General features: G+C 36.0%; 1 protein-coding gene across 1 annotated transcript in view; it reads right to left on the bottom strand.

Annotated features, from left to right (window-relative positions):
• LOC111509403 (ATPase ASNA1 homolog) overlaps window positions 1-26,114 on the bottom strand; it is a 94,114-nt gene that overhangs the window by 27,545 nt on the left and 40,455 nt on the right. Inside the window, exon 2 of the mRNA XM_023165150.2 lies at window positions 2,430-2,659. Coding sequence (XP_023020918.1) covers window positions 2,430-2,659 — 230 coding nt within the window. The remainder of the gene's footprint in view (window positions 1-2,429; window positions 2,660-26,114) is intronic.

The raw sequence follows: 26,114 nt of genomic DNA, 5'->3' as shown, positions 1-26,114 counted from the left end.
GCCCATATGTGGTAATTATGAAAATTAATAATCTTGTCCCGAGAAAAACTACACTCGTCTGTGAATTCTATCGTCTTCAGAAAGTCAGAATTTCTTCTAATCATTTCCAGCATCCAATTGCAAAATTCAAGACGGTTTGGAAAGTCTCGCGGTAACAGTGCCTATACTTGTTGCAGATGGTAAGGGTATAAGAGTTGTTCCTTTAAAATTCGAAATACCGTCATATGATCAACAACATTGCTGGAAAGCAATCTTTCTAGTACTGGTAGTAGGTTGTTCTTCAATCAAATTAAGTACTGCTTCCTCAAGCTGTGGTGTTCGGTACTTCTCGATGGCAACCATAATCCTGCGTTCTTTTGTCGAATGAACCATATTCTCGTAATCGTTGATGAAGTTGAGCAAATATTCTATGTGAAGGATGCTGCCGTTGAGGATACATTTCAGCATATCTTCTAACCCAGCATATAGCATATAGCTTCTAACCCATTCCCCTGCGACAGACCGTAAACGTATTGCATATCAGCCATTTCCTCATTTGTGTATGCCATTTTAATAACAAGTGAATTATTAAAGTAACAAATTAAGAACAGAGCCACACACAATTAGTATCAATTCAATTTCGAAAATTCATAAACTGACAGCGTCATACCAATTTAGTTGTCACTATCGCTAATAGCGACCTACTAGATAGATTAGTTTCATATTTTCGCATTTATGACGATGTATCTCTGTAGTTGTTCGTAAAATAATTTTTTGCTGCGAACTAGTTTATTTTTGGATAAAAAACCCAAGAGACATTTTTTGTTTAGAATAAAACAGGCTATCGGAAATAAATTTTTAAATGGTAAACAAATAATAAGACAAAAAGTTACATTGGAAATACATTTTAGGGGTTGCGTTTTCCACCCCTTACAACCATGGGGTAAACCAAATAAATTTCTGGCTAAGTATCTTTTTGGTAGTACAAAACGTCAGGTTAATTTCAATATTGTAACTTTTTTAGTGCTTGTAAAAAAAATTGTTATACAAATTTCATGTACCCCCTTTAAGGGGCTGTATCTTAACGAAGGATGCTTCAATGAAATCTCTTTATATGAAAGATCCCATCTTTTTTCGATGAGGAATCACCTCCTTAAATGTTTTACATTTATTTAGTTACACCTTGTATTTTTTATACCTAAATACATTTCAAGATTTTTCGTCTTTAAACAAACAACATATCTTCTCGACTGTCTGCCATAACAATACAGAGCATGTATTTATCGATAGAAATATGATTGCCTAGGTATTTATCCCTGAATACAGCAATTACCTACATAAAACACTATTTGGAGATGTGCCTTTCGCAAAGTGAAGGTGAAATGACGATACAAATACATTGGTCATTGAGGGAATGCCATCAAATAAAATATAGACCCTTAATCTATCAACTCAAATATTAACAAATCATGGGGCAAGAGGACCGATTCTCATATCAATTTAGTCTATTTAACTAACTGTAAAATTTTCTGGTGAGCCGGGATTGACGAAACTGTCGACTCCAATGCTCAAGTAAAAGGGGTCCAGGTAGCCCCATTCCAAAGTCGGCCGGTCACCTTACCACTCATCCATTGTCATTATCCCTCAACACGCTTTCTGCCCATTCGTTCACAAATCGGATTCATTCACCCCTTTCCATTTTTGTTCCTGACTCTAAACTCCCTGTTCTCTCGCCTTTTTTCCATTCATGTCAACAAATTATTTCCCCATCCAGGCATCTGACGGTCACATCTTCTGTCTTTTCAGGCTCTCTCCAGCCTCAGACACAGTTCCTGACCCAGGTTGAGCCTGTCAAGATATCAAGGGAAAGTGCAGTTGGACAGCCTTTCATGTCAGATTCACAGCCTGCTTTACAGTATCTGTAAAACAGCCGCTCAGTCATGCCGTTCTTCCATTCTCTCTGCCATGCTTCTCTAATATTTCATTCAACCCTTTGGGGTCCTCATTCTCGCTGCAATCGCTCTCCACCTTTCACGTAACTACTAACTTATACTTTTTATCACAATCTTCCATAAATTCCAAATTTATCAGCTTCGAATTTTCCCTGTATTAAAAAAAACTAATGACCAACTTAACATCAAATTACTTTTGAAAAATTGTAGATTTATGAAGACACTCCGACTAAGAGTTTTTCAATTAGCATAAGAGAATTGTCCATTTTGTCAGAAGTTGTAGATTAAGTCGAAACTGTGATGTACGTTTTTTGCACAGTTGACGAACTGGAAGTTTCATGACGAATTTATTAATGTTATTTAAATTTTTCTATTAAATATCAAATAACTTACAAAAAGTTTATCTGCAAATGATCTTTGTACCTTTCCAAATTAGTAATGACAATGTCTAGATAATTTTATGGGTGATGTATAATATTACGAATAAAATATAGTAACCTTTTCCCATTCTCATAGCATCTGGTTCTCCATCAAAATATTCATCAGGCAATTCGTTAAATCCTACATTTGGATCAATCTCCATCGCATACAAGTTGAGAAATCCCTTGACTAAAGTTGGCACTTTGGTAAATTTTTGGTCAAAGGCATCCGATATGTTATGAGCAGGATCGGTAGAAATAATCAAAACACTTTTTCTCACTTTGGATAACTGCACTGCCAAACTGCAACTGAGAGACAAGAGTTAATAAAAATACTTCCAACTTTTTCACCAATGTCCTGGTACAAGTGACGTTTATATGCACGACAAGACGTTAGATGGGTGATGTGTAATGAGTAATTGGTATCCAAGATAAATTTTTCCAACTCAATAATACTAGAATATTATTGGTAAAGTAAGAAAAAATATATTTGAAGAGCTCTCATTACCTCATATCAGCCTCACGAAGACTTCCAATGAGCATTTAATAAGAAGTAGCTGGTATGTGGCAAAAATGATGTTAAACGATATTTTTGTTACACTTTCACTTTGAGCCACATTCTTTTATTGGCGTAGTCAATAAAGGGCAGATGCCTGGTTTCGGCCTTTTTTAATTCTTCGGAGGGTGAAAAGTGTGTTTAAATATAAAAACTGATGCGAAACTAGGCCATTGTAGGACCATTGATAGGTCCGTACCCAATGGTGATTATGTGAAATGTTTCCTGCTGAATGGATCAGGTCACCATTAATTAAGGTATCCATTGTTATAATTTCATTTATACATCAAAATATACATTTATTCATTATTAATATTATGACTATATCACGTCAAAGACCAGTCTTGAATTCAAATGAATATAGTCTTGTTCACATGTACTTTTTTTTTGTAACATTTTTCAGCCCTGTCCAAAAATTACGACCAAGGTGTCATTCGATTCGTATTTTTGTCTAGAAAGTTTAAGGAATGGTCCGAAAACGCGCCGATAAAAATTACCAAAGTTATAAACAATTAAGTGAAAAAAAATGGGGCTTTAATTTTTTCTTAATATCTCGGAAAATTTTCAAAATTTTGCAAATTTTAAAAAAGATATGAAAAGATCAATGAATTCGCGTAAAACAAGTCCCGACTCCCGAAACTGTATCTCGATTATTTATAATTTTTACAGAGCCCTGAAAATAGAGCCAAAAGCGGGTAGTCTGGCTTCCGCGCGCCTTTCGTCACTCTGACATAAAAACAAAAAAATTATTTAAACATATTAAATGTGAATATTAAGGAATGAAAAAATTCATGTAATGTTGGGATACATCAATAAACAATAATCCACAGTCAAAAAATTTTTATTCCAATTTTAACGTTAATTATAAATTGAAAGTTAATATAAAAATCCCTATAATTATTAAACTAAAACCCTGGCATTTTTTCCTTTGGTGAAGTTATCCTTAATAGGCAAAAAAATAGATTACCGTTGCCAAAATAAAAAATTTGTTATTCTCTATTTTTTTATTGACAATTGAAAATTATAATTTAAAAAAAAATACATTACAATTTATTTTTTATTTTTTATTGTTTCAATGTCTCATGGCTGAAAACTAATTAATAATTTTTTTAAATTTTTTTCTAGCTATTGTTAATAAATTTATTATAAACAAATACATTGTTTATAAGCACATCGAATTTTTTTTGCATTATGTTAATTGAAGAAAATCATGATTTTTAGAAAAAAATGGTTTCTTAAAAAAATTTCTTTGTTGCTAAAAAATGCGTTCGTTAATAAACAATCGTTTTTTGCAACTAAATATTAAAATTAAGGAACCGTTTTTTTCAAATTATGAATTTTATTGTTCTTTAAGGTTTTGGAAAAACTTTTTTTTATTATTTTTTAATTGTTTATTTTAAAAAAATTGTTATAAACACTTTTTTTCAATACTTTGTTCTATAATAAAAGTATGTGTTTTTTTATTTATTCTATTTTTTATAAAACTATTAATATTGTGATACCTTGATACTTGTCTTTTTCATTCGTTCCTTCGCTTTTATAATTATAATAACTTTCAAACTATTGCAGTTATGATAAATATGCTTCAAGTCTTTTTTGTTCATTATGAATTTATTAACAATTCAAGCCTTTTACTAAAGTTGTAGCCCTATTATTTATTTAATTATTAATCGTTATTTATTAAAAAAAGAAAAATTTTTAAATCTTTTCGACATAAACTTCGTGTCATGTAACAATAAATCATAAGGATTTTATTACTTGCACTTTTAGTAGTTGTAGGATCATTAACATTCACTTATTGTCATATTTGTATGGTGTTTGAGAAAATTAAATGAAGCAGTCATTCTGTTAATTTAATTTTAATGAGTTTATTCATTAACCTTCTTTAAATTTCCGATGCTCACAAATTTTTAAATTACTTTAAAATTCCGGTTTATACCTGTATGCGATATTCTTTTGTTACATGGAAGAAACATCTGCTTACGGTTTTGGAGGGTTTACCTTTATACCTGACCTGAACAACATTTATATATCTCCAGAGCATACCATATAGTTCTAGTATTTAGTTAACAGTGAAGTAGTTCGTATCGTTCGTGTATTTTATTCGTCTGGAATTTTATTGTTAACATATTTATTATCAAAAATGGCCATTGATATTTCTGTGAGTTGTTTTATTTATGGCAATCTACTAGAAGTATTTCCCACGATTATTCTGAAAGAAAAAGCTATCAGTTCTTATATTTCTTATAGTCAAACTTTGAATGATGATAAACACAAACTTTTAGAGAACCTAACTGAAGTTAAAATTCACCGGAAGTGTCGAGATGATTATTATTACTCTGCCAGAAGTGTTGCTACAATTCCAGAACCTTCTACATCTCGTTCTTCATCACGTGGCTCCGAGGATTTTGATTTTTCACAATTGTGTCTCTTCTGTGAGAAACTATGGCAAAGCAAAAGACGCGAAGAGAAGTTTTTGGTGAAATCAGACGATTTGAAAGCGAAATTTATCGCAGTTTCCGAGCATAGGAATGATCCTATGGGCGTTAAAATACTAAATCGTATAGCAGGTGTAGAGTCGTTAGTTAAAGTTGGTGCGCGTTATCATAAACGTTGCTACGTTGCTCAATTTACTTCCAGCCAATTACTCAATATTATGGGCCAGAAGACAACTGAGACTAATTTGTTGAAGCATTTGAAGAATAAGTACGGTGAAAACATCGTTTTTTACCAACAACCTGGTGAAGATACTATACATAATTTGGAAAGTTGGCCTGCAATTCCATCATCACTTGCATCTGTTGCGACATACCAGGGTAAAGCCAGATGAGGGTTAGGTTAGGTCTAGAGTAAGTGGGTCTATTCGACCCTCCAACGCAACCCGCAAGGGTTTATTGTAGCTCACACGAGCTACAATAGCCGATTAGTTTGTATGGCGAGTGGTCTTTCCAGTCAGATGGTAAGAGTACGGCTCTGCCGAACTCTAAGAACCTGATTCGGTTCCCAGCGGGGCAGGCACAAAGTATATGCTCTGCTGTTTCATCATTTTCCAAAAAGAGGCGACACACACTGTCTTCCAGTCCGAGTCTCTGCATATGATGATTCAAATGACAGTGACCACCTGTAAGAAGGCCTGTTAGACATCGTAGTTCATCCCTGCTGTAGTCCAACAACTGTTTGGTATCAAGCTTCGAAGGGTGAATAAACGCCTTGGAGTGAGCCAATCCTGGAAGATTCTGCCAGAAGTCTATAAATCTTCTTGCCATCCAGGTGTTCAAAGTTTGTTTGGCAAAGCCTAAAGCGATGCCAATGACAGGTTCTGGTCCGATGAAGCTGCTTGCAGCACCCTCCTTTGCAAGGGAGTCAGCAGCTTCGTTGCCTTCCAGGCCAGTATGGCCAGGAATCCAGACCAGAGACAATCTGTTAGGTCTTCCTATCGAGGAGAGTCGTTTTTGGTAATTTGCTACCAATATATCAGGATGGTATAATAACGTAGCCCGTTTCAATTTTTTCTTCAAGTCTTGAAATTACTTTTCCTGCGCCTCTCTCCATTACCATCGTGAAAACTTTCTTAGTAAATGAGTAAGATGAGCGGACAGCTTGGCCATTCTGGGGGAAATAATTACAAAGCCCAAGAAATTTCTGTACCTGCTTAACATTCTTTGGACGTTGGTAGTATGATGTCGCTTGTATTTGCTCGGGATCCGGGTGCATACCTATCGGACGGATGCATAACAGAATTCAAGTGTCTTGCATCAAGACAAATTCGAACGCTACCATCTTTTTTAAGAGTGGTCACGAGAGGAGATATGTAAGGTGTAGATGTTCGTTCTATCACCCCCCAACTTTCCATCTTTGCAATTCCCGCTCGGTTTGCTACTGGTATCGGATACGGTTTGATAAAAAATTCGTTGTAATTTTTCAATATTATGGAATGTTCATAACAGTTCGTGTGCCCTGGTATATCCGAAAATATCGAGTAATACGTTTTTTAACAAACTCTTGTCTTTTTCCGGTAAATCACAAGACAATAACAGTTGACAAACATCAAAATTATTTTCACAAACAGTAACGGGACATCCGGTAAATAAATGGGTTTCCTATTTCCTTGGGGTACGATTTGTTTATGAGAGCCGACATAGTCATGGGAAGCGGAAATTGGTGAGGAAAATTGTTTTCATGGATTTTTATTAGTTTTTCATTCACAACAAATTGCAAACACCTCTCTTCTAATTTAATTAATACCTTATATAGCTTCAAAAGATTTGGTGAGCGAAACCGATATTTTGGAACGTGAAACTGGGTGCTGTTTCAAACGATACTTTTTTTTAATTTTGCCTTAAAAGCATTCACTACTTTTATGCCTGAACACGGAAAATGGGGTATTATATCATGGAAGTCTGAAAGTTGACTCCATAACTCAAATGAAATAGCGGAAATGGTACTTCCAGTATCGATCATTGCCGAAAATTGGAATTTATACATTTCCACTAAGATGATTAAAAAACGTGTATCGATGGGCTCATGATCAAAATCGCCCTCCTCTAATAACTCATTCACCGGATTATTACTTACATAAATGGCTCTATTAAAATCCGTCCCAAATTCGAGCCTAGGTCTGGGATTCAACTCATGAATCTAACAATGAAATATTTTTGTTTGAAAATGTTTATGATTCGGTTTGGAAAATGTTTTATTAACCGCCAGAATCGTATTAGTATTATATATACCGTTATGTTGGTACGATGACCTTCCCATAATCGGCCTGTCGCAATCTGTCGACCGCTGATAACAGTGAATCAGTTTCTACCAATACCGCCGAAATGTGCGGAAGATGACGCGCAATTATATTTATTACTATACGGGGGTTGTAAATGTCTAGCCATTGATAAATATTTAATGAAATAATTTACAAAAGAACCGTCACTTTCCCTATATCTCGCAGACTCCAACTTTATTTTCAGTGGCAATTGCCTTGTAGCTCCCCAAAACTGATCCAAGAAAGCTTTGCGAAATTGTTGATAATTAACAAAAGTATTCGCGAACGCATCAAACCAAAGTTTTGCTGGTTCCTCAAACAAGTTACTGATGCAGAATATAAATTGGTTGAAGCTTACGTTACTGACATCTAAGAATGTTTCAATATAATTCAAGAAATCTAGGGGGTGTAAGGTACCCTCGTTATTAAAGGTAGGCAATGATTTACATGCATTCAGATCCCCGAAATTATTCTCTCTGGGTCTGTTATTCATTTGATTACAATTTGGTATAGGACAACTACACACATCGGAAAAGTCTAGGGATATTTTTATAACATACTAAATATCATAAAAATAAATGCATGAGGTCGTTTAATTTCGATTAAATTGGTACACTCGACCACCCTGTAGATTTCTATGGGTTGAACAAAGCCTGCAAAAACGGTAACTAATCTTTTATCAAGTTTTTTACAAACTGTAGGTTTTCGGCTAAAATGAATAATCTGAAAGTGTCGAGTTTGTACATTCTATGCAGTTCTCGCTCAGCAATTAAACTGGAAATATTGTGCTTTAACATGGAATGCCATCACTTACCATTGGCTGAGATGAATAGAGCTGTAGGGCTTCTTCAAGGTGGCATGCGACAAAATGATGTAGCTCTTCGTTTGGGGGTCTCCCAAAGTGTTATCAGTCGATTGTGGCGGCGTTTCCGTGAAACTGGCAGTCCAGCCGAACAACATCCAGGGCGAGGACACGCTACAACTGCAGTGCAAGACCGATTTTTGGTCTTAACCGCAAGAAGACAACCGACAATCACAGCACCTGAGTTGGTTAACGTGTTGTAGCAGACGCACCAGGTAACCATTGGTCGTGATACTGTCAGAAATCGACTGCATGAAGCAGATCTCCACAACAGAAGGCCACTTAGATGTCCACCTTTGTCGAGAGGCAATCGCGGTAGAAGATTAGAGTGGTGTCAAGAACATCAAAACTGGGATGCAAATGATTGACGAATCCAGATTTGGATTTCATCCAGATTCTCGTCGAGTAAGACTGTGGAGACGACCTGGAAATAATGAACGTTTGAGACACGTCCAGGAAGTCCACACATACAGAGGTGGTACAGTAATGCTATGGGGCGGAATCATGATCGGCGGCAGAACCGATCTCGTTTTTCCAAATCGCTCCCTCACAGCTCGACAGTACCTCGACACCATTCTTCTACCTATCGTCCGTCCGTTTGCTGGTGCTGTTGGTGAAAACTTCCACCTAATGCACGATAATGCTCGTCCACATGTCGCGCGTCTAGTGACTGACTGGCTCACCAACGAAGGAGTTGATGTATTGCCATGGCCAGCACAATCACCGGACCTGAATCCCATCGAGCATGTGTGGGACATGCTTCAACGAAGAATTACTCCGCATATGGGGAACATTCACACAACGTTTCAATTGAGAGAGCTTTTAATCGCTGAATGGGCAAATGTACCTCAACAAGACATTGACAATCTCATTTTGTCGATGCACGATAGATGTAGGGCCGTAATAAACCAGCGTGGAGGCCAAACTTTGTACTGATTCCAATTTTTTTTGTATTATGATTTTTTTTCGGGGTGCCAAAGAAGAGCCATATTTTTTTTAGTTTTGCTTATATGCGCACTCAGTATTTTTGACCATTTAATAAATTTTGTTGTAAGTTACATTCGTTTAATAATCACCCGTCAACTTTTTTTTCCCTAAAGCTATCTAAAAAAAATTATTGCCATTTTTAAAAATATCCCTATCCGATGTGTGTATTATTCCCTACTAGCAGAGAATTTTGGTTATTAGGCAACCGAAATTTTTTTTGTTCCCCTGCTAAACCTAAAGGAAGGCAAAATCTCGATTGAAAATCTGCTAATTATGAGCAGAGTGGTAAGGAATTGGAAGCAGTTCGTGAACTTGGAATTGTTAGTACTGTTAGAGCCTTACTAATCAATACCGACGAAGAGATCAAGCTTGGCCACCTCCGGTTGGACTTTTCCCACCAATACAGGTGTTAACACAACGCATCTAATATTTAACATGCTCAAACCGATCAACCTTTTTTTGAATATTTTCAACGATTACCAGTGATTAGTACGAGCTGGAGATGATAGTAATTGTTTCAAAATAAAAGACACTTTTGCCACACTAACACCGAAAACGGAAGTTAAGTTGGAAATTGAAAATATCGAACTCAAAGTTGAACGAATTTTTCCGCATGAAAGCTAACACTCCTATTCTCATACCGTTCAGAAAATAGAAGGGAACTTCATATGTTACCTGCTCTAACACAAGGTGCGAAAAATGAAATATGGGCCGTCAAGACTTCCTCGCTTCTAGAAAGCTCTCGCTATGTGATTGTATGTTACCAAAAACATCGTGAAATAGCACATTAGGATTGGAATTCAATGTAGTAACTTTTTACTGCTGCTAAACACATAATTTTCCTGTTTGAGTAAAGATCGCCGTACCGCCTGTTACTTATAGTCCGTTCATAATTTGTTGATAGCTCACTGCAAGTTTGACCCTCATTAGAGAACTGAAATACAGAGAGGACAGCTAATATGATATAATAACAAAAACCAAACTAAAACTGGCAGTTTAAGATGTTTTCGACTAACCCACCTTGTATCTGAAGAAATACAATACAGCTATAAAACTTTTAATCCGATTATGTAGGTATTTTGAGTGGAAATGAGTGACCAGTGTCGTAGAGTATATGATTAAAACATTAGTTACTTTAAATAAATAAATATATGTATTAATATTCTTAAACTGTAGGTACTGTAAACTGTATTTTTATTTTAAAAAAATTTCTTTATTTTATTCAAAAATAATAAGTTACTTGCAATTTGTAAAAGATACATTTATTTAATTAATACCTATTTTTAAATGATATAAACTACGATTACTTACAAAACTATTCAAATTCAAAATAAACAGGATCATCTTCGGAATCCGAGTCGTCTTGCAGGTTAATAATTAGCGGTTGTGTCGTCTCTACAGTCGCATCAATTATATTGTCAAGATCCCACATTTTTAGTTCTTCTTCTATTGCATGTCTTACTGCATCTCGCCAATTTTGTTCTGTAATATGTTGTAAAGACTCATATAACAATTCACGTACAGCTTGTATTTTATATGACGTATTTTTTCTAGCCACATAGCTTTTCATTTGTGCCCAAATGAGTTCAATTGGGTTTAATTCGCAGTGGTAGGGTGGAAGTCTGAGGACTGTGATGTTTCGTCTTTCCGCCATTTTGTCAACTACGTATTTCTTGAACTTAGATTTGTGTTGCCGGGCAATTTTCAAAAGTTCTGCTTTAACCATTCCATCTTCGTAAGGCAGGGACTTATTCCGCAGCCAGTCAATGATATCCTGTTTCTTCCACGCAGTCGTTGGAAGTCTTTCAACTAGTCGTGAATGATAAGGTGCATTATCTAATACTATAATTGAGTTTGGTGGTATATGTTCAATCATCTGCTCAAAATACTCTTCGAAAACATCAGCTGTCATCTCCTCGTGATAGTCTTTTGTGCTTTTGGATTCAAATTCCAACAAACCATGCTTAGCAAATCCTTTTTCACTGCCAATGTGAGAAACTATTAATCTACTGCCTTTACCAGAGGGTGGGGAAATACCAGTAGACCAACCTTCCATAAAGGCTTGCCTGGAGCTTGATATATTTTTATCTGTCCAAATTTTTGTGAGAGTATGACCTGCGTTTACCCACGTTTCGTCCTGATAGTAAATTGGCCTTCCTTCAGCCCGAAATTTTCGTATAGATCTTAGATACTTTCTTCTCCAACATATTATCTCTTCCCGGTCAATCAAAAGTGATTTTCGGTCTGATTTCTCCCACCGGAAATTTGATTCTTTTAAAACTTGCCACAATTTGGTTCGTCCGACATGAGGCAAATCCGGGTCGTCTCTAACTTCTTGTAAAATTTTGTTTAAGTTGGGTATTTCTTTTTTGTAAAAAAATTCGTGAATTTTCCTTCGAATACCATTTTTGGCAAATTCATCAATTTCAATAGTTTTTCTACCCCTCTTTAAGTATTCGTTTGTATTTGGGTTAGCTATACCTTTTTTTTTCTGATAGGAACCTATATATTGTTGACTCCCCTACGCCCGTCATGTTGGGACAACTCTTGATTATGTTCTGAACAGTGTTTGTGGGATTCTGAGAAACCAGAGCATCGTGAACGTTCAAAACAATAGTCTTCTCTCTTGGTGAATAGACAGACTTACTGACTGTACGCAACAGTACCGGTGTAAAACTTGATAATGTTGATGATGATGACGAAGCCATCGCAAGCAATCAAACAAAACAAGCAGGAACGAAAGGTACGTATATGTTTGTAGGAATATGAAAAAAAGTTACTCACGCACTGCACAAAATTCGCAAAATAAATATTAGAGACGTTAATTACTGCCGTAGACGCCGAAACACCAACGAGCCGTAAATTAAATGCGATTAAAAAATGTACTAAACCAAAAATTATTTTCGTTCGTAACAACTTACCCTTTCAAGGCAAGTTTCGAATATAAACTGAAGCTTTATATTTAACACCTCAGGAACCTCCGCCTATGATTTTACGAGTTTTACGACCGTTTTATGACTTGGGCCCTCATTTTGTGCTATCGACAAATTATGAACGAACTATAGAGTGAAACATTCACGGATTGAGGTATTCTCTGGCTTTGTGGAATATAGTCAATTGGATGACATCCTCATGGAAAATCTACAAGGTGTCGATATCATTTATGTGCGAGGCCATCAAAAACATGACTATCTAACTGCGAAATTGCACGAGTTGGATATACCTACACGCGTTGTGAATTTGGAGGGCTATGACATTACGACATGGTTCCCACATCCGACAACAACGATGGTGTCTCACCTTGTATGCATCACATTCGCAACCGAACCAACTACAATTGCAATATCCAAAACGTAGATATTTTATACAAATGGATTTGTGATATGTTACCAAAATAAAAATTATAATAAATTTCAATGATTCATTCAAAATGATTTATTACTTCTTTTTCACCAAACCTCGCCGCCTTATGATAATATACCCCGAACAAAAACGGAAATGAGACGAAGACGAACACAAAGACGAACACGAAAACGACGAAACGACGTTTTTTGACATGCCATTGCTGAATACTCCACTTCCTCATTGCCCCCGACTCATTCCCATATTGATTACAATTTAAGAGCCACCGGTAGACAGCTGTTTCAGCCCACTGGACATCATCAGTACCGGGCAGGTGGTTCTCGATTGAAGACAAAATGTTAATAACTAAGAAAAGTACTTAATAAAAATAACTGTGTAAACGCAAGCGAGACATAAGTGGAACCACTGTGACACCCAAGTTAACTTGCCAAGTTTTTATATCAGTGTTGCTGGTTTGACCAATCAACTGGCAACTGCAGTAGCAGAAATTTGGGAAGCTAACCTGGAATGCCATCGGAAAACGAATCCACATGTTTCTAGAAATGATATGAAATCGAGAAAGGTGCAGTCAAGCTGCTGGAAAATAATTTCATGAAAATCAAAGATAAATAGATGAGTACTTTACTGATAATTCCCATATTGATTTCAATTAAAGAGCCATCGGTAGACAGCTGTTTCAGCGTATCGTCAGGGCATCGTCAGTACCGGTCTGGCGCTCCTCGATTGAAGACAAAATGTGAATAACCAAGAAAAGTACTTAAAAAAAATAACTGCATAAAGGCAAGTGAGACATAGGTGGAACCACCTTTTGGTGTGACACCCAAGTCAACTTGCCAGTTTTTATGTCAGCGGTAGCAGAAATTTGGGAAGATGACCTGGAATGCCATAGGAAAACGAATCCACATGTTTCTAGAAATGATATGGAATTGAGGAAGGTTAAACAACATGGGAATGATCAGAATAGTACTCATACATTTATCTTTTGATTTTCATGGAATTATTTTCCCGCAGCTTGACTGCTTGACTCCGAAACACTCAACAACAACGCGCGACCTTGAAGTGGGCCAGAAATAACATTGTTGCTGTGTATCAAAAGAATTAGAGCTATTCACAATTTGAGGCGAAAATTTCAAATTTAATTTTAGGTTTTCTAAACGGAAAAAGATTGTTTTCCAAAACATCGACCACTAAAGAATGCTAAGTAAGCAAAATTTATGAATACAATTTACTGACTAATCGGACTCTTCAGTGGAAACTTTTCGGAGAGAACTTTTCAATTTGCCCTTTATTACACTCTAGCAGATTCCCTATTGATTTAGCTTTGTTTATTTTTCATATTGTGAAAAGTTATATAAAAAACAGTGAGATCTATAATATAGTCTTAAACTAAGTACAGTGGGTGAATTTAGGCTAATCTTTAAACCTCTGAAGGGAACGCAATATATGCCTTTCTGTCTAGTATCGTAATTATGTAATTCGTCAACAATCATATGAGTATCATGTGCCTTATGTATATTATTCTGCAGTTCCATAATAACTAAAATATTAATCGTTAGTATCCTCATGTTTTTATTAAAACGGTTTTATTCAACCTGTTTGTTTGGTTGAGTCAAATTTAGTAATTTAAATTTGACCTCCTTTCTGTTGAGATTGATCTGACAACACAATTTGATAAATTCTGTATCATTGTAAATCCAAGATGGTCGTAGCTACAAAATGGCGGATTACATATTGTTTCACGAGTACCTCAATAACGGTATCAAATGATAGGGCTTGACTAATAGAATAGTAGTACAAATTCAAACTGGCGCAGCTACAGAATGGCGGATTACATATTTTTCACAACTGTCTCAATATGGGTATCATATGACAGTGCTTGACTAGTAGAATAGTAGTACACTTTGAAAAAGATGCAAATTCAAGATGGCCGCAGCTACAAAATGGCGGATTACATATTACTGAGGCACTAAATGAACTGAACATAATGAGAAGAATTGAGTAACAAAATTAGAAACTAAAAACTATAAACTGTCTTATTGAAAAAAAGAAGATAATTATGATGTAGATAATGTACTAAAAATTGAATAAATAATTCAGAAGGTCCTAGGTAGCAGTCATCCCACAATTCCCCTCAGCAATCTACGGTATTGATCAGATAAACAAATGATGAAATCGTTGAGCGTAGTATTTACATATTTACTCAGGTAAATATGTGAATGCAACAGCTAAGATCAAAGATAACTCATTAACATATAAGACGATTAGTATCGACCCTAAAATGGAGCCCTAGGTACCCCGATGCCATTCCTTGTAGGAAATTAGTATTACCATTACCATTATTATCATAATTTGAAATTTTAACTATGTTTCCGGCCTGTCAGATATCTGATCCAATTATAAACTTTACCGCTTATGACAAACTTAATAGCTTGTCAAACAGTGTTTCATATTGAACACAATTGAATGCTCAACTTGAATCACAAAAAATTCCAGTTTGGTTCTCACCCTGTTCAGTAGCTATCAGTACTTTCTCATAAAAGGAGATAATTGCCGTTATGGTAGAGCATTGACAACAAAAACCATAACTTTATTTTTCACTAAAAATTATACCAATTGATTCAAAACCATATATTCAATTACTTTTGATATTACTGATGCAACAGTGATTGACTTCTTTAATAAGGTTATGAAATTATTGATATTTGCCTCATTCGTTTTCCTAACATTAATTGCTTTAATGAAGATTCCTTGTTCAAAGATATTGCAAGGTCGGACTCAGTATTAATATCAATCTCACAATATTCAAAATTTATATATACTAATATACTTTAACAGTTTAGGCGTAAAATTAGTTGGAAGTATGAATCTAAAAAATTAGTAAAGTTCAAAGCCTGATGTGCTGTCAAAGAATATACATTGAAGTCACCGCATAAAAATTGGCAATTCCGATTTTCAAATACAGATTCCATATTCGTTGTGAGATTTTGAAAAAATGTAAACCTAAAACCTCAAAATGTAATAAGTTGGATTTATTATATTTTCCGTTGAATTTTAGATACCAAAACACATGTGTTGTCGTATGAAAAGGGAACCTTATCATCTTTCAGAAATAACCTTAAAGCCAACAGAACCAAGCCATTTAAAGGAAAAGTCGTTAAAATTAACTGCTTGATACTAAGAAATTCGATATTTTGTAACATTCAACCTCATAATTCATTTCATTATCTTTCGTTAAGGGTCGAAAATATGTCATCCAGTCTGTATACCCCATTTAGAATAAAAGTCAGAAAACACTCAAACGTATAATAAATATCGCAATTTATCTTATGAGCTCTAAATTTAACGACATGATAAAATGAAACCACCCAAGTGGCTAATCTACATATGTTTTATTCGAGACAACAAAGAAAATATCAAAAATGACCCTTGCAGTGACATCTATATTTCAGTAGTAGACTCACGACATTAGAAATGTCGGGAACTAGATGTGAATTCTTGAGGACTTATTCGCCGGACCATGAGGTGGCGAAAAGAGTACCAGTCTTAGAAACAATTTCAAGCTTTCTGATTGGTTAGAATTTTCTGAGATAACATTACTTACAACCCCTAACATAGTAAAGGTGGTGAGGTTTTTTTGAAAAGAAAAAGTCAGTCGTGCGAGGACCCCAGGGTCGTTTAGGGGCTCTTGCCCGGGGCAGTTCGCCCCTTTGGGGAGGTTGCTGGAAAAGCTATTGAAGGGACTGAGGTGCTAGGGATTTTAAGATACTGGGTCGCGAGGGGATTTCAGTAGTGCGATGAATATTCGCGGTTTATTTGACTAGCTGACTTGAGGTAAATTGTCAGGAGCGTACGAAGGCAGAAATAGGTCGGTTGAATTTCCTCCAGAGTTTTGGGAAATACTCGAATAGAGTGAAATACGGTTTCGAGAAGTGATCTCGATATTTGGGAGTTATTCGCGTTTTATTTGGCTAGCTGACTTGAGGTAAAAAAAGTCAGGAGCGTACGAACTCAGAAGTAGGTTGGTTGGACTTCCTACGAAATTCTGAGTGACTTCTGGAGGTACTGAAATACGAGGTAGTTCAGGTCACCGTTTTGCGAGGTGTTTTGGAATTGATAAATAATCGAGGTTTAGTTGATTTGAGGTAAAGTCAGTGGTGCGCGGAGATTTGGTGAATCCAGTTGAATTTCCTACGGTAGCTGGAAATTCTAGAGGAAATTTTGAGTGAATTGAAATATTGAGATATTTCAAGTCACTGTTTAGAGAAGTGACACTAATTGGGTTTTGGTAGTATTTAGTGATTTAGATATTTTTCCGAGTTTCTGTTAAGAGTTTTTGGGGAAATAGTGGCTTTTGTTGGAGTTTTCAGGGGAGTCCGTCTACGATAATTTTGGTGAGCGTATTTTAAACAATTCTGATATATAGTGTAGATGTTATTGCATGCTTATGTGGACTATATTTTCGACTTGGCACCTAGAGTATTACTGAACATTTACCATAATAATATAGCTACGAATCGGGTTCCCTTTTCATTTTATTAGATTATTATAGGTCATAGTAATTTCCTACATTATACAGAGAGGAGCGATTAAGTGGGTCTCTTGATAACTTCTCAGAGTTGTATTTTATTTGATTTTATAGCATAGCTAGTAGAATTCAGGCAAGGCATATCTATGCCCTGAGTGAACTTACCTCAATTTTCAAAGGAATTCTCCTGTCAGTTTGTTTTAGTAGTTTACCCATAGTTTGTTCATGGTAATAATTATTTATTTCTTTTTCTTTTATATAGTGTAAATAACGTTCAGTATTAGTTCTGTTCATTTAATTTTTTTTCTATTGTTAATCCGATTATTCTGCCAACTTTACTCATTAATAAAGTTGGTTTGTGAAAACTTTGCTGATATTATTTCATTTCCTCAAACCCCTAAAAGACCACGCATTTAAGCCGTGGCCGAATCCAGTCTCTGAGGATATAATTGGTGGCATAACCAAGCCATTTCTCCACGAAGATTAGAAGGTAGGAAAAAGTCAACTGTTGACCAAGTTGCCTACTAATTCTCAATCCGTGTGATCAGGACGGATTTCAAACTTTTTCTGATCTGGTGGCAGCAACTCTCACGCTACCAAACTAAATTAAGAAAATAAATACCTTTGGCTGAACGATCCCATTTACAGGGGGGTGAATTTTTCTGGTAAATACTGAGATGATTATTATATATTCATAGTAGTACTTATATAGGGATCGCCAATTCAGACCAGACGGTCATTTATTACAGTGGTGGCAGCGGTGGGATATTATTTTATTTGAAGGGGATTATTTTATTTGAGGGAGTGAAAGAAAAAGATCGGTAGGATTAACTTTATCAGAAAGATATATTATTTTATTTGAATGGTAGATTTTATTTGAGAGGGTGAAAGAAGGAGGTCCAGAAGAAAAAATAATAATATTTTGCGTTAATTTTTTTTTTGGTTGATAAGATACAGTAGAAGTCAGTTAGGTTTATCAACATAGAAAAGGGAACCCTACAAATAACCCGACTTGTGCCTATACATATATATTTTACTCGAAGTTTGGCAAGGAGTCCAAAAAATATATAGTTTCTAGTTCGATACTCATTCCGATTATCGAAATGAATAATAAAGAAGGTGTATCAGGGGTTACACCCACGCCAACACCTGTTAGAGTGGCAACCCACTATTCGCTAGGTATGATCGCGGCAACTTTAGATGATTTTTCAGGAAAAGAGGTTGTAAGGTATTTTGAGAAATTACAGTTGCGTGCAAGACTGGATAATTGGTCGGAGGACGAAACCCTTCAGTTATTTAAATTCAAGCTTGTTGGTGACGCCTATAATTATTTTAAATCGGATGCGCAGTTGGACACGTTAAATTTTACTGATCTTAAGAATAAATTCATGAAAAAATTTACCCCATTCCAATTACCAGGCGAAAATCAGTGGAATTTAAGTAAATGTTTTCAACGACATGACGAAGATGTGTCGTCATTTTGTACTAGGTTAAGAATTTTAGGGTCTGCCTTACTAAAGGAAGATTTAGCAGGAGCTGACGCTGGCGAGGAAGCTGGGATAAAAAGGAAAAATCGAGAACTTATCCTGAATCAATTCAAGGTGGGGCTGCGAAAGGACCTTATGAAAGAAACTGGCGTTTTATTGTTGAGCGAGAAAAATTTGGATTTGGAGAAGGCTGAGGAGTTAGTTAAGTTACAGGAAACAACCCTTATGATGGTCCAAGGAAGATGTGCGAACTTGAAAATTTCGGCAGTAGATAAGCAGGGCGAGTGCCAGGCTTGTGGTGGAAATTCTGAACATTGGTCTAGGGAATTGAGGGTCGATACCACGGATAACAATAGAGATGAATATAGAGGCTCCAGAGATTATAGGAACAAAAATAATCCACTTCTAGGAAAGAATTGTTATTCATGCGGAAAACCAGGTCATTTCTCCAGAGACTGTCGCAGAGTTCAACCCGAAAACAGTAATGGATGTTATGTGTGCCAACAAGCAGATCATTGGGCAAGGGATTGTCCAAGAAACAATCAGAATAGGGGTCGATCAGATTTTCGTAGGTCTTATAGGGGAGCTAGGTTTGCAGAATTTCAACCACGTACATGGAAGCCGGTCAGAAACGTAGTTGGATACAAAAGAGATAGAAAACCAAATGCGGAAGCTAAGAACAGCAGAGAGGCAAAGCAGAATACGGGAGCCATACCTAGACAAGCATCACAGGCGACTTCTTTTTCAGGGCCACGACAGGAAGATGGGGACAATATCAATTTAAACTTCTAAGGCTGAATTCCCCCTGCCAGGATGGAGGCCATCGACAAACAAGGAGGCAGAATCTAATATATAATACAGGGAAATTCGGGTGTACAAAATCATAATGAAAGGGAAAGTAAACGGGTTATGGTAATACCGGAGGTAAATTCAGGAGATCCGCTCGGATTCGGAGAGAACCAGATCGACTAAACCTGTAAGAGAACATAACAGAGTGAATGAGAACTGAATAATGGAGAGTGAAATTAATGAGTGAGATGAATGTATGGTACGAGTAGATGAACGACTAGGGGTGGGCAGGAAAGAAACTATAATGATGAGAATGCATTTGAGCAAATCAGAGGAGTGCCGTTACTTGAAGAGCCCGGGGTAAACTCTCTTCAAGCTAAGTTTTTGATGTGTTCGTCGAACTAGTGTCTATCTTTGACCCGGATTGACAGTAGATGACGTATCAAGTGAATTTTGTTTTCACTTCCTTTTAGTTTATTGTAGTCTCAACTTTTCTTAATGAATGTACTGATTATTGTTTTGCCATATTATAAATGATCGATGGTTAATCTAAATTGGAGCGTCTATACACCCTTCGTCAGTTCCTGGCAATGAGATGGAAAAAGGCAGCACGATCTCGATTTTCCTAATGATTGCTATCTTGCTGGTCAGGCATTATTTTGAATCGGTAATCAGGATGATCACGTACGGTTGCAGGGATGAGAGAGTGAACATTTCGACTGTATCTCTCAGAGACGTTAGTGTCCAGAACGAGAATCCGCGTACTTGAGCGACTTCAGATTGATGCATCACCGTGAGATGCATAGTCAGACTTATTTGGTGGAAAAAGGACTGTCGAGTTATGTAGACAGTTACGGAACGTTGAAACTATACCTGTTGGGATCCTGTTAGTTATTGAACAAATAACCTTGAATTGTTCAATCAGCGCCACATTAATAATATTGTGATCAGTGGATAGTACCTGCACCTGCGAAGGAACAACCTACCATGAAAATGGACGAACCTGGAAGGATATGGCTTTCTTAGTCGACGTGAGGATCCGAGCGAGAGACTAATTGGCGGTTATTATACATTTCGAGTTGCGAAGTACCTACTCTATAGGCGATACCCTGACCTGGTGTGTAATTCAACTGGAGCGTTCCAGAGAAGCCCAACCAGATGAACCGACGACGCCATTGCCAATCATCGCAGAACCCCAGCAGACTGCCCATCATACCACTGGCAGTTACCCTGTTTTGCCCCAGACACACTGGACTGTGAACAAAGACATTAACGAAGCAGCTTGAGTGACTGAACCAAAAGACTTTTCAATCAGTGCGGTACAAAGTTGTAGGACGAACTTAGGATCTGTGTAGATTGAATTCAATCTGAGTTCAATCTATTCAAATCGTATCTAGAATAATGTGCCGTTGACCAATAAAGAGTAGCATATCATATGGAAGTTATTGAGATGGAAATTCACCAAGGCGTAAAAGACTACAGTGAATCGTGAGTGAATATGGCCTCTGTTGTGATGTGATAACGCGAACTATAGTATACAAGGAGATACGTTCACTCCTATTTCGATGACTTTTTTTGTAAAATTTGGAATATTTCGTTAGGGAACCCCTAATCATAGCATGCTAAACAACCCCACTGACAGTCGCGTAACTTGAGGTGATACCTATTCTGTTTTCATATTTGAATTCGACATGAGGTGGCGTTGTTGTATTTGTCAGTAAGCATGAAGCGAGAAAAGTTATGGCAATCAAGCCAAAACTTTTTCAAAAGGGGGAGTATTGTAATAAGTTGGATTTATTATATTTTCCGTTGAATTTTAGATACCAAAACACATGTGTTGTCGTATGAAAAGGGAACCTTATCATCTTTCAGAAATAACCTTAAAGCCAACAGAACCAAGCCATTTAAAGGAAAAGTCGTTAAAATTAACTGCTTGATACTAAGAAATTCGATATTTTGTAACATTCAACCCCATAATTCATTTCATTATCTTTCGTTAAGGGTCGAAAATATGTCATCCAGTCTGTATACCCCATTTAGAATAAAAGTCAGAAAACACTCAAACGTATAATAAATATCGCAATTTATCTTATGAGCTCTAAATTTAACGACATGATAAAATGAAACCACCCAAGTGGCTAATCTACATATGTTTTATTCGAGACAACAAAGAAAATATCAAAAATGACCCTTGCAGTGACATCTATATTTCAGTAGTAGACTCACGACATTAGAAACGTCGGGAACTAGATGTGAATTCTTGAGGACTTATTCGCCGGACCATGAGGTGGCGAAAAGAGTACCAGTCTTAGAAACAATTTCAAGCTTTCTGATTGGTTAGAATTTTCTGAGATAACATTACTTACAACCCCTAACATAGTAAAGGTGGTGAGGTTTTTTTGAAAAGAAAAAGTCAGTCGTGCGCGGACCCCAGGGTCGTTTAGGGGCTCTTGCCCGGGGCAGTTCGCCCCTTTGGGGAGGTTGCTGGAAAAGCTATTGAAGGGACTGAGGTGCTAGGGATTTTAAGATACTGGGTCGCGAGGGGATTTCAGTAGTGCGATGAATATTCGCGGTTTATTTGACTAGCTGACTTGAGGTAAATTGTCAGGAGCGTACGAAGGCAGAAATAGGCCGGTTGAATTTCCTCCAGAGTTTTGGGAAATACTCGAATAGAGTGAAATACGGTTTCGAGAAGTGATCTCGATATTTGGGAGTTATTCGCGTTTTATTTGGCTAGCTGACTTGAGGTAAAAAAAGTCAGGAGCGTACGAACTCAGAAGTAGGTCGGTTGGACTTCCTACGAAATTCTGAGTGACTTCTGGAGGTACTGAAATACGAGGTAGTTCAGGTCACCGTTTTGCGAGGTGTTTTGGAATTGATAAATAATCGAGGTTTAGTTGATTTGAGATAAAGTCAGTGGTGCGCGGAGATTTGGTGAATCCAGTTGAATTTCCTACGGTAGCTGGAAATTCTAGAGGAAATTTTGAGTGAATTGAAATATTGAGATATTTCAAGTCACTGTTTAGAGAAGTGACACTAATTGGGTTTTGGTAGTATTCGCGGGTTTATTCAATTTAGTGATTTAGAGATTTTTCCGAGTTTCTGTTAAGAGTTTTTGGGGAAATAGTGGCTTTCGTTGGAGTTTTCAGGGGAGTCCGTCTACGATAATTTTGGTGAGCGTATTTTAAACAATTCTGATATATAGTGTAGATGTTATTGCATGCTTATGTGGACTATATTTTCGACTTGGCACCTAGAGTATTACTGAACATTTACCATAATAATATAGCTACGAATCGGGTTCCCTTTTCATTTCATTAGATTATTATAGGTCATAGTAATTTCCTACATTATACAGAGAGGAGCGATTAAGTGGGTCTCTTGATAACTTCTCAGAGTTGTATTTTATTTGATTTTATAGCATAGCTAGTAGAATTCAGGCAAGGCATATCTATGCCCTGAGTGAACTTACCTCAATTTTCAAAGGAATTCTCCTGTCAGTTTGTTTTAGTAGTTTACCCATAGTTTGTTCATGGTAATAATTATTTATTTCTTTTTCTTTTATATAGTGTAAATAACGTTCAGTATTAGTTCTGTTCATTTAATTTTTTTTCTATTGTTAATCCGATTATTCTGCCAACTTTACTCATTAATAAAGTTGGTTTGTGAAAACTTTGCTAATATTATTTCATTTCCTCAAACCCCTAAAAGACCACGCATTTAAGCCGTGGCCGAATCCAGTCTCTGAGGATATAATTGGTGGCATAACCAAGCCATTTCTCCACGAAGATTAGAAGGTAGGAAAAAGTCAACTGTTGACCAAGTTGCCTACTAATTCTCAATCCGTGTGATCAGGACGGATTTCAAACTTTTTCTGATCTGGTGGCAGCAACTCTCACGCTACCAAACTAAATTAAGAAAATAAATACCTGGCTGAACGATCCCATTTACAGGGGGGTGAATTTTTCTGGTAAATACTGAGATGATTATTATATATTCATAGTAGTACTTATATAGGGATCGCCAATTCAGACCAGACGGTCATTTATTACAAAAACATGAAATAATTATGAATACTTGTGATTACCTTATCCATTTCAAACCACAAATTTATATCTTTTTCAATGCAATACTCGTCAAATGAAATTGATTCCACATTTATATCATTTTTGGCCCAATTGGCAACCCCGCTTCTATTGTATCTAGATCTACCAAAGATTTACCAGCTGATAATATAGAAAGTTAAAGTCACTCAAACTGTTTGGCAAACAAGTCTCAGTTATGAATATAATTTTCAAATATATGTTGCAATATTATTTCGTCAATTATACTGAGTGAATCCATTATGTTTGATGTCATATTTGGAATCCTCTATTTTGTTTTCTAGAATAAAAGGAAATTCTGGTCTTCTGTCTGCTGCTACTTCTTCCTCATTGCTAAGGAAATGGCTGTCCCTTCTGGAGTCGAAATGTTTAATTACGTTTTTCTTTCAAAATAGGATCTGCACCCACCGTGAAGGATTGATTGTTACGTCTTGTATTGAATGTTGACAGCTTTTCAACTTCAACTTGTAGACTTGGGTCCTGTTCTCCCTTTACATTTATATCAATGAAGTTTTCAATGTTTTCTTTCTTAATAACATCTGGAACTCTTGTCACATATAACCAAATGTTTTAAGGTTTATCTTGTTTTCCGTGAAAATTACTGTCTCCATAACCACAACCAAAAGTGATGTTTTTCTATTTTTTCTTCTTTTGACCTCATGAAAGCTTTCCTCTACATCATCCTCTATATCATCATCAATATAATCTCAGTCATAATCTTTCTTGAATCGTACCTCTCAGGCCGAAGTCAAATAGTAAGAACATCGGAACTCTCAGAGAGCAGGGCAATCACATCTGGTGTGCCACAGGATTCTCTGTTGGGTCCAGTTCTGTTTTTGTTGTATATTAATGATTTGACTATGATAGATATACCTGGCAGCTTTACTCTATTCGCGGATGATACAACAATATTGTGGAAGGAAAAAAATCCAGCAGAGCTACATAAAAAGATATCATCTGATTTAGAAAAGGTGAAAAATTGGTATGATGCTGATTTATTATCCTTGAATATCTCCAAAACAAATATAATAACATTTAAATGTCTACTAAAAGAACTGTCAATAGACAAGATATCTAGGAAAACAAATTGAACACAAAATTTCTAGGTGTCTATATTGATAATAGGCTCAAATTTGATGAACACGTCAGACAACTCAAGAGTAAAATCTCCTCCGGATGTTATGCAGTCAGGGTGGTTTCTAACGAGCTGGGTTTGCACACAGCAAAAACGTTTTACTACGCTTTAATTGAATCCCAAATAAGATATGAAATACCATTTTGGGTAACATGCAACCCATATCTCATTTGTGTTGATATTACAGAAAAGGGCAGTAAGGTGTCTCTGTAAAGTCAAACCTAGGGAATCATGCAGAAATTATTTTGCGGCCAATAAGATTTTTAACCGCCGTTGCACTGTTCATTCTTAAAACTTTATGTTTGGTGCACATTTTTTATAATGGTGGAAAATTATTCAATCACTTACCAGTAGATATACGGTCTCCAAATCTGACCAAAATACAATTCAAGAAAGCAGTTAGAAATTTGCTAGCTGATAGACCCTATTATAGCTTGCAAGAGTATTTTAATGAATCATTTAAAAACCTGTATTTCATTTTATATTTATTTTTATTGTATTTGTACCTGTTTTATTCAAAACTTTCTTAATTGTCAGTTTTTATCTATACATCATTAGTTATGCTTATATTTATATCTACAAATCTTTGTCGATGGGATACAAAATCTTCTGACAATAAAGTATATTTTGATGGATTGATTGATTGATTCTTTATTCGTTTTCCAGTTCCAATGTTGGAGTTTTATCATCAGTTCGGACTTCCATTGTCTAGTATGATATAAAATGATTCGAAATCCCTGAAAGAATTGATAAAATTAAAAAGAATAGCTGATTATAACAATTATATTAAGCAAAAAACCCTAAAATGAAATTAAAATTAAATGAATACAAGCAACAATTGAAAAATGAACAATTTATTGACAAGAAATATAAAAAAATTAAAGATTTCAAGCCAAGTTACTTCAACGACTTTTCGATTGTGGATACTAACAATAGAAACGTCGTGAAGTAACTTGCCTTGAAATCTTTTAATTTTCAATTTTTTTATTTTACTTTTTTTATTTATTGTTAATTGTTCAATTTTGAATTGTTGCATGTATTTATTTCATTGTAATTTCACTTCATTGTAGTATACTCTCGTCCCACGATCGTGTCGCAACATTTCAAAGATACTTTTTTTTCTTCAGTATATGTCTCACTCGCCCGTTTCTTGCCTACTCTGCCTCGCTTGACTCATTATTCTTTGTTGTGCGGAAGT

Source organism: Leptinotarsa decemlineata, unplaced genomic scaffold (genome assembly GCF_025532065.1).
Source record: "Leptinotarsa decemlineata unplaced genomic scaffold, Ldec_3_MD MMD2_tig00000690_RagTag_RagTag, whole genome shotgun sequence".
In the NCBI taxonomy this organism is placed as follows: domain Eukaryota; kingdom Metazoa; phylum Arthropoda; class Insecta; order Coleoptera; family Chrysomelidae; genus Leptinotarsa; species Leptinotarsa decemlineata.
Note: the sequence above shows the minus strand (reverse complement) of the source record. Positions and strands in the feature narration are given on the sequence as shown.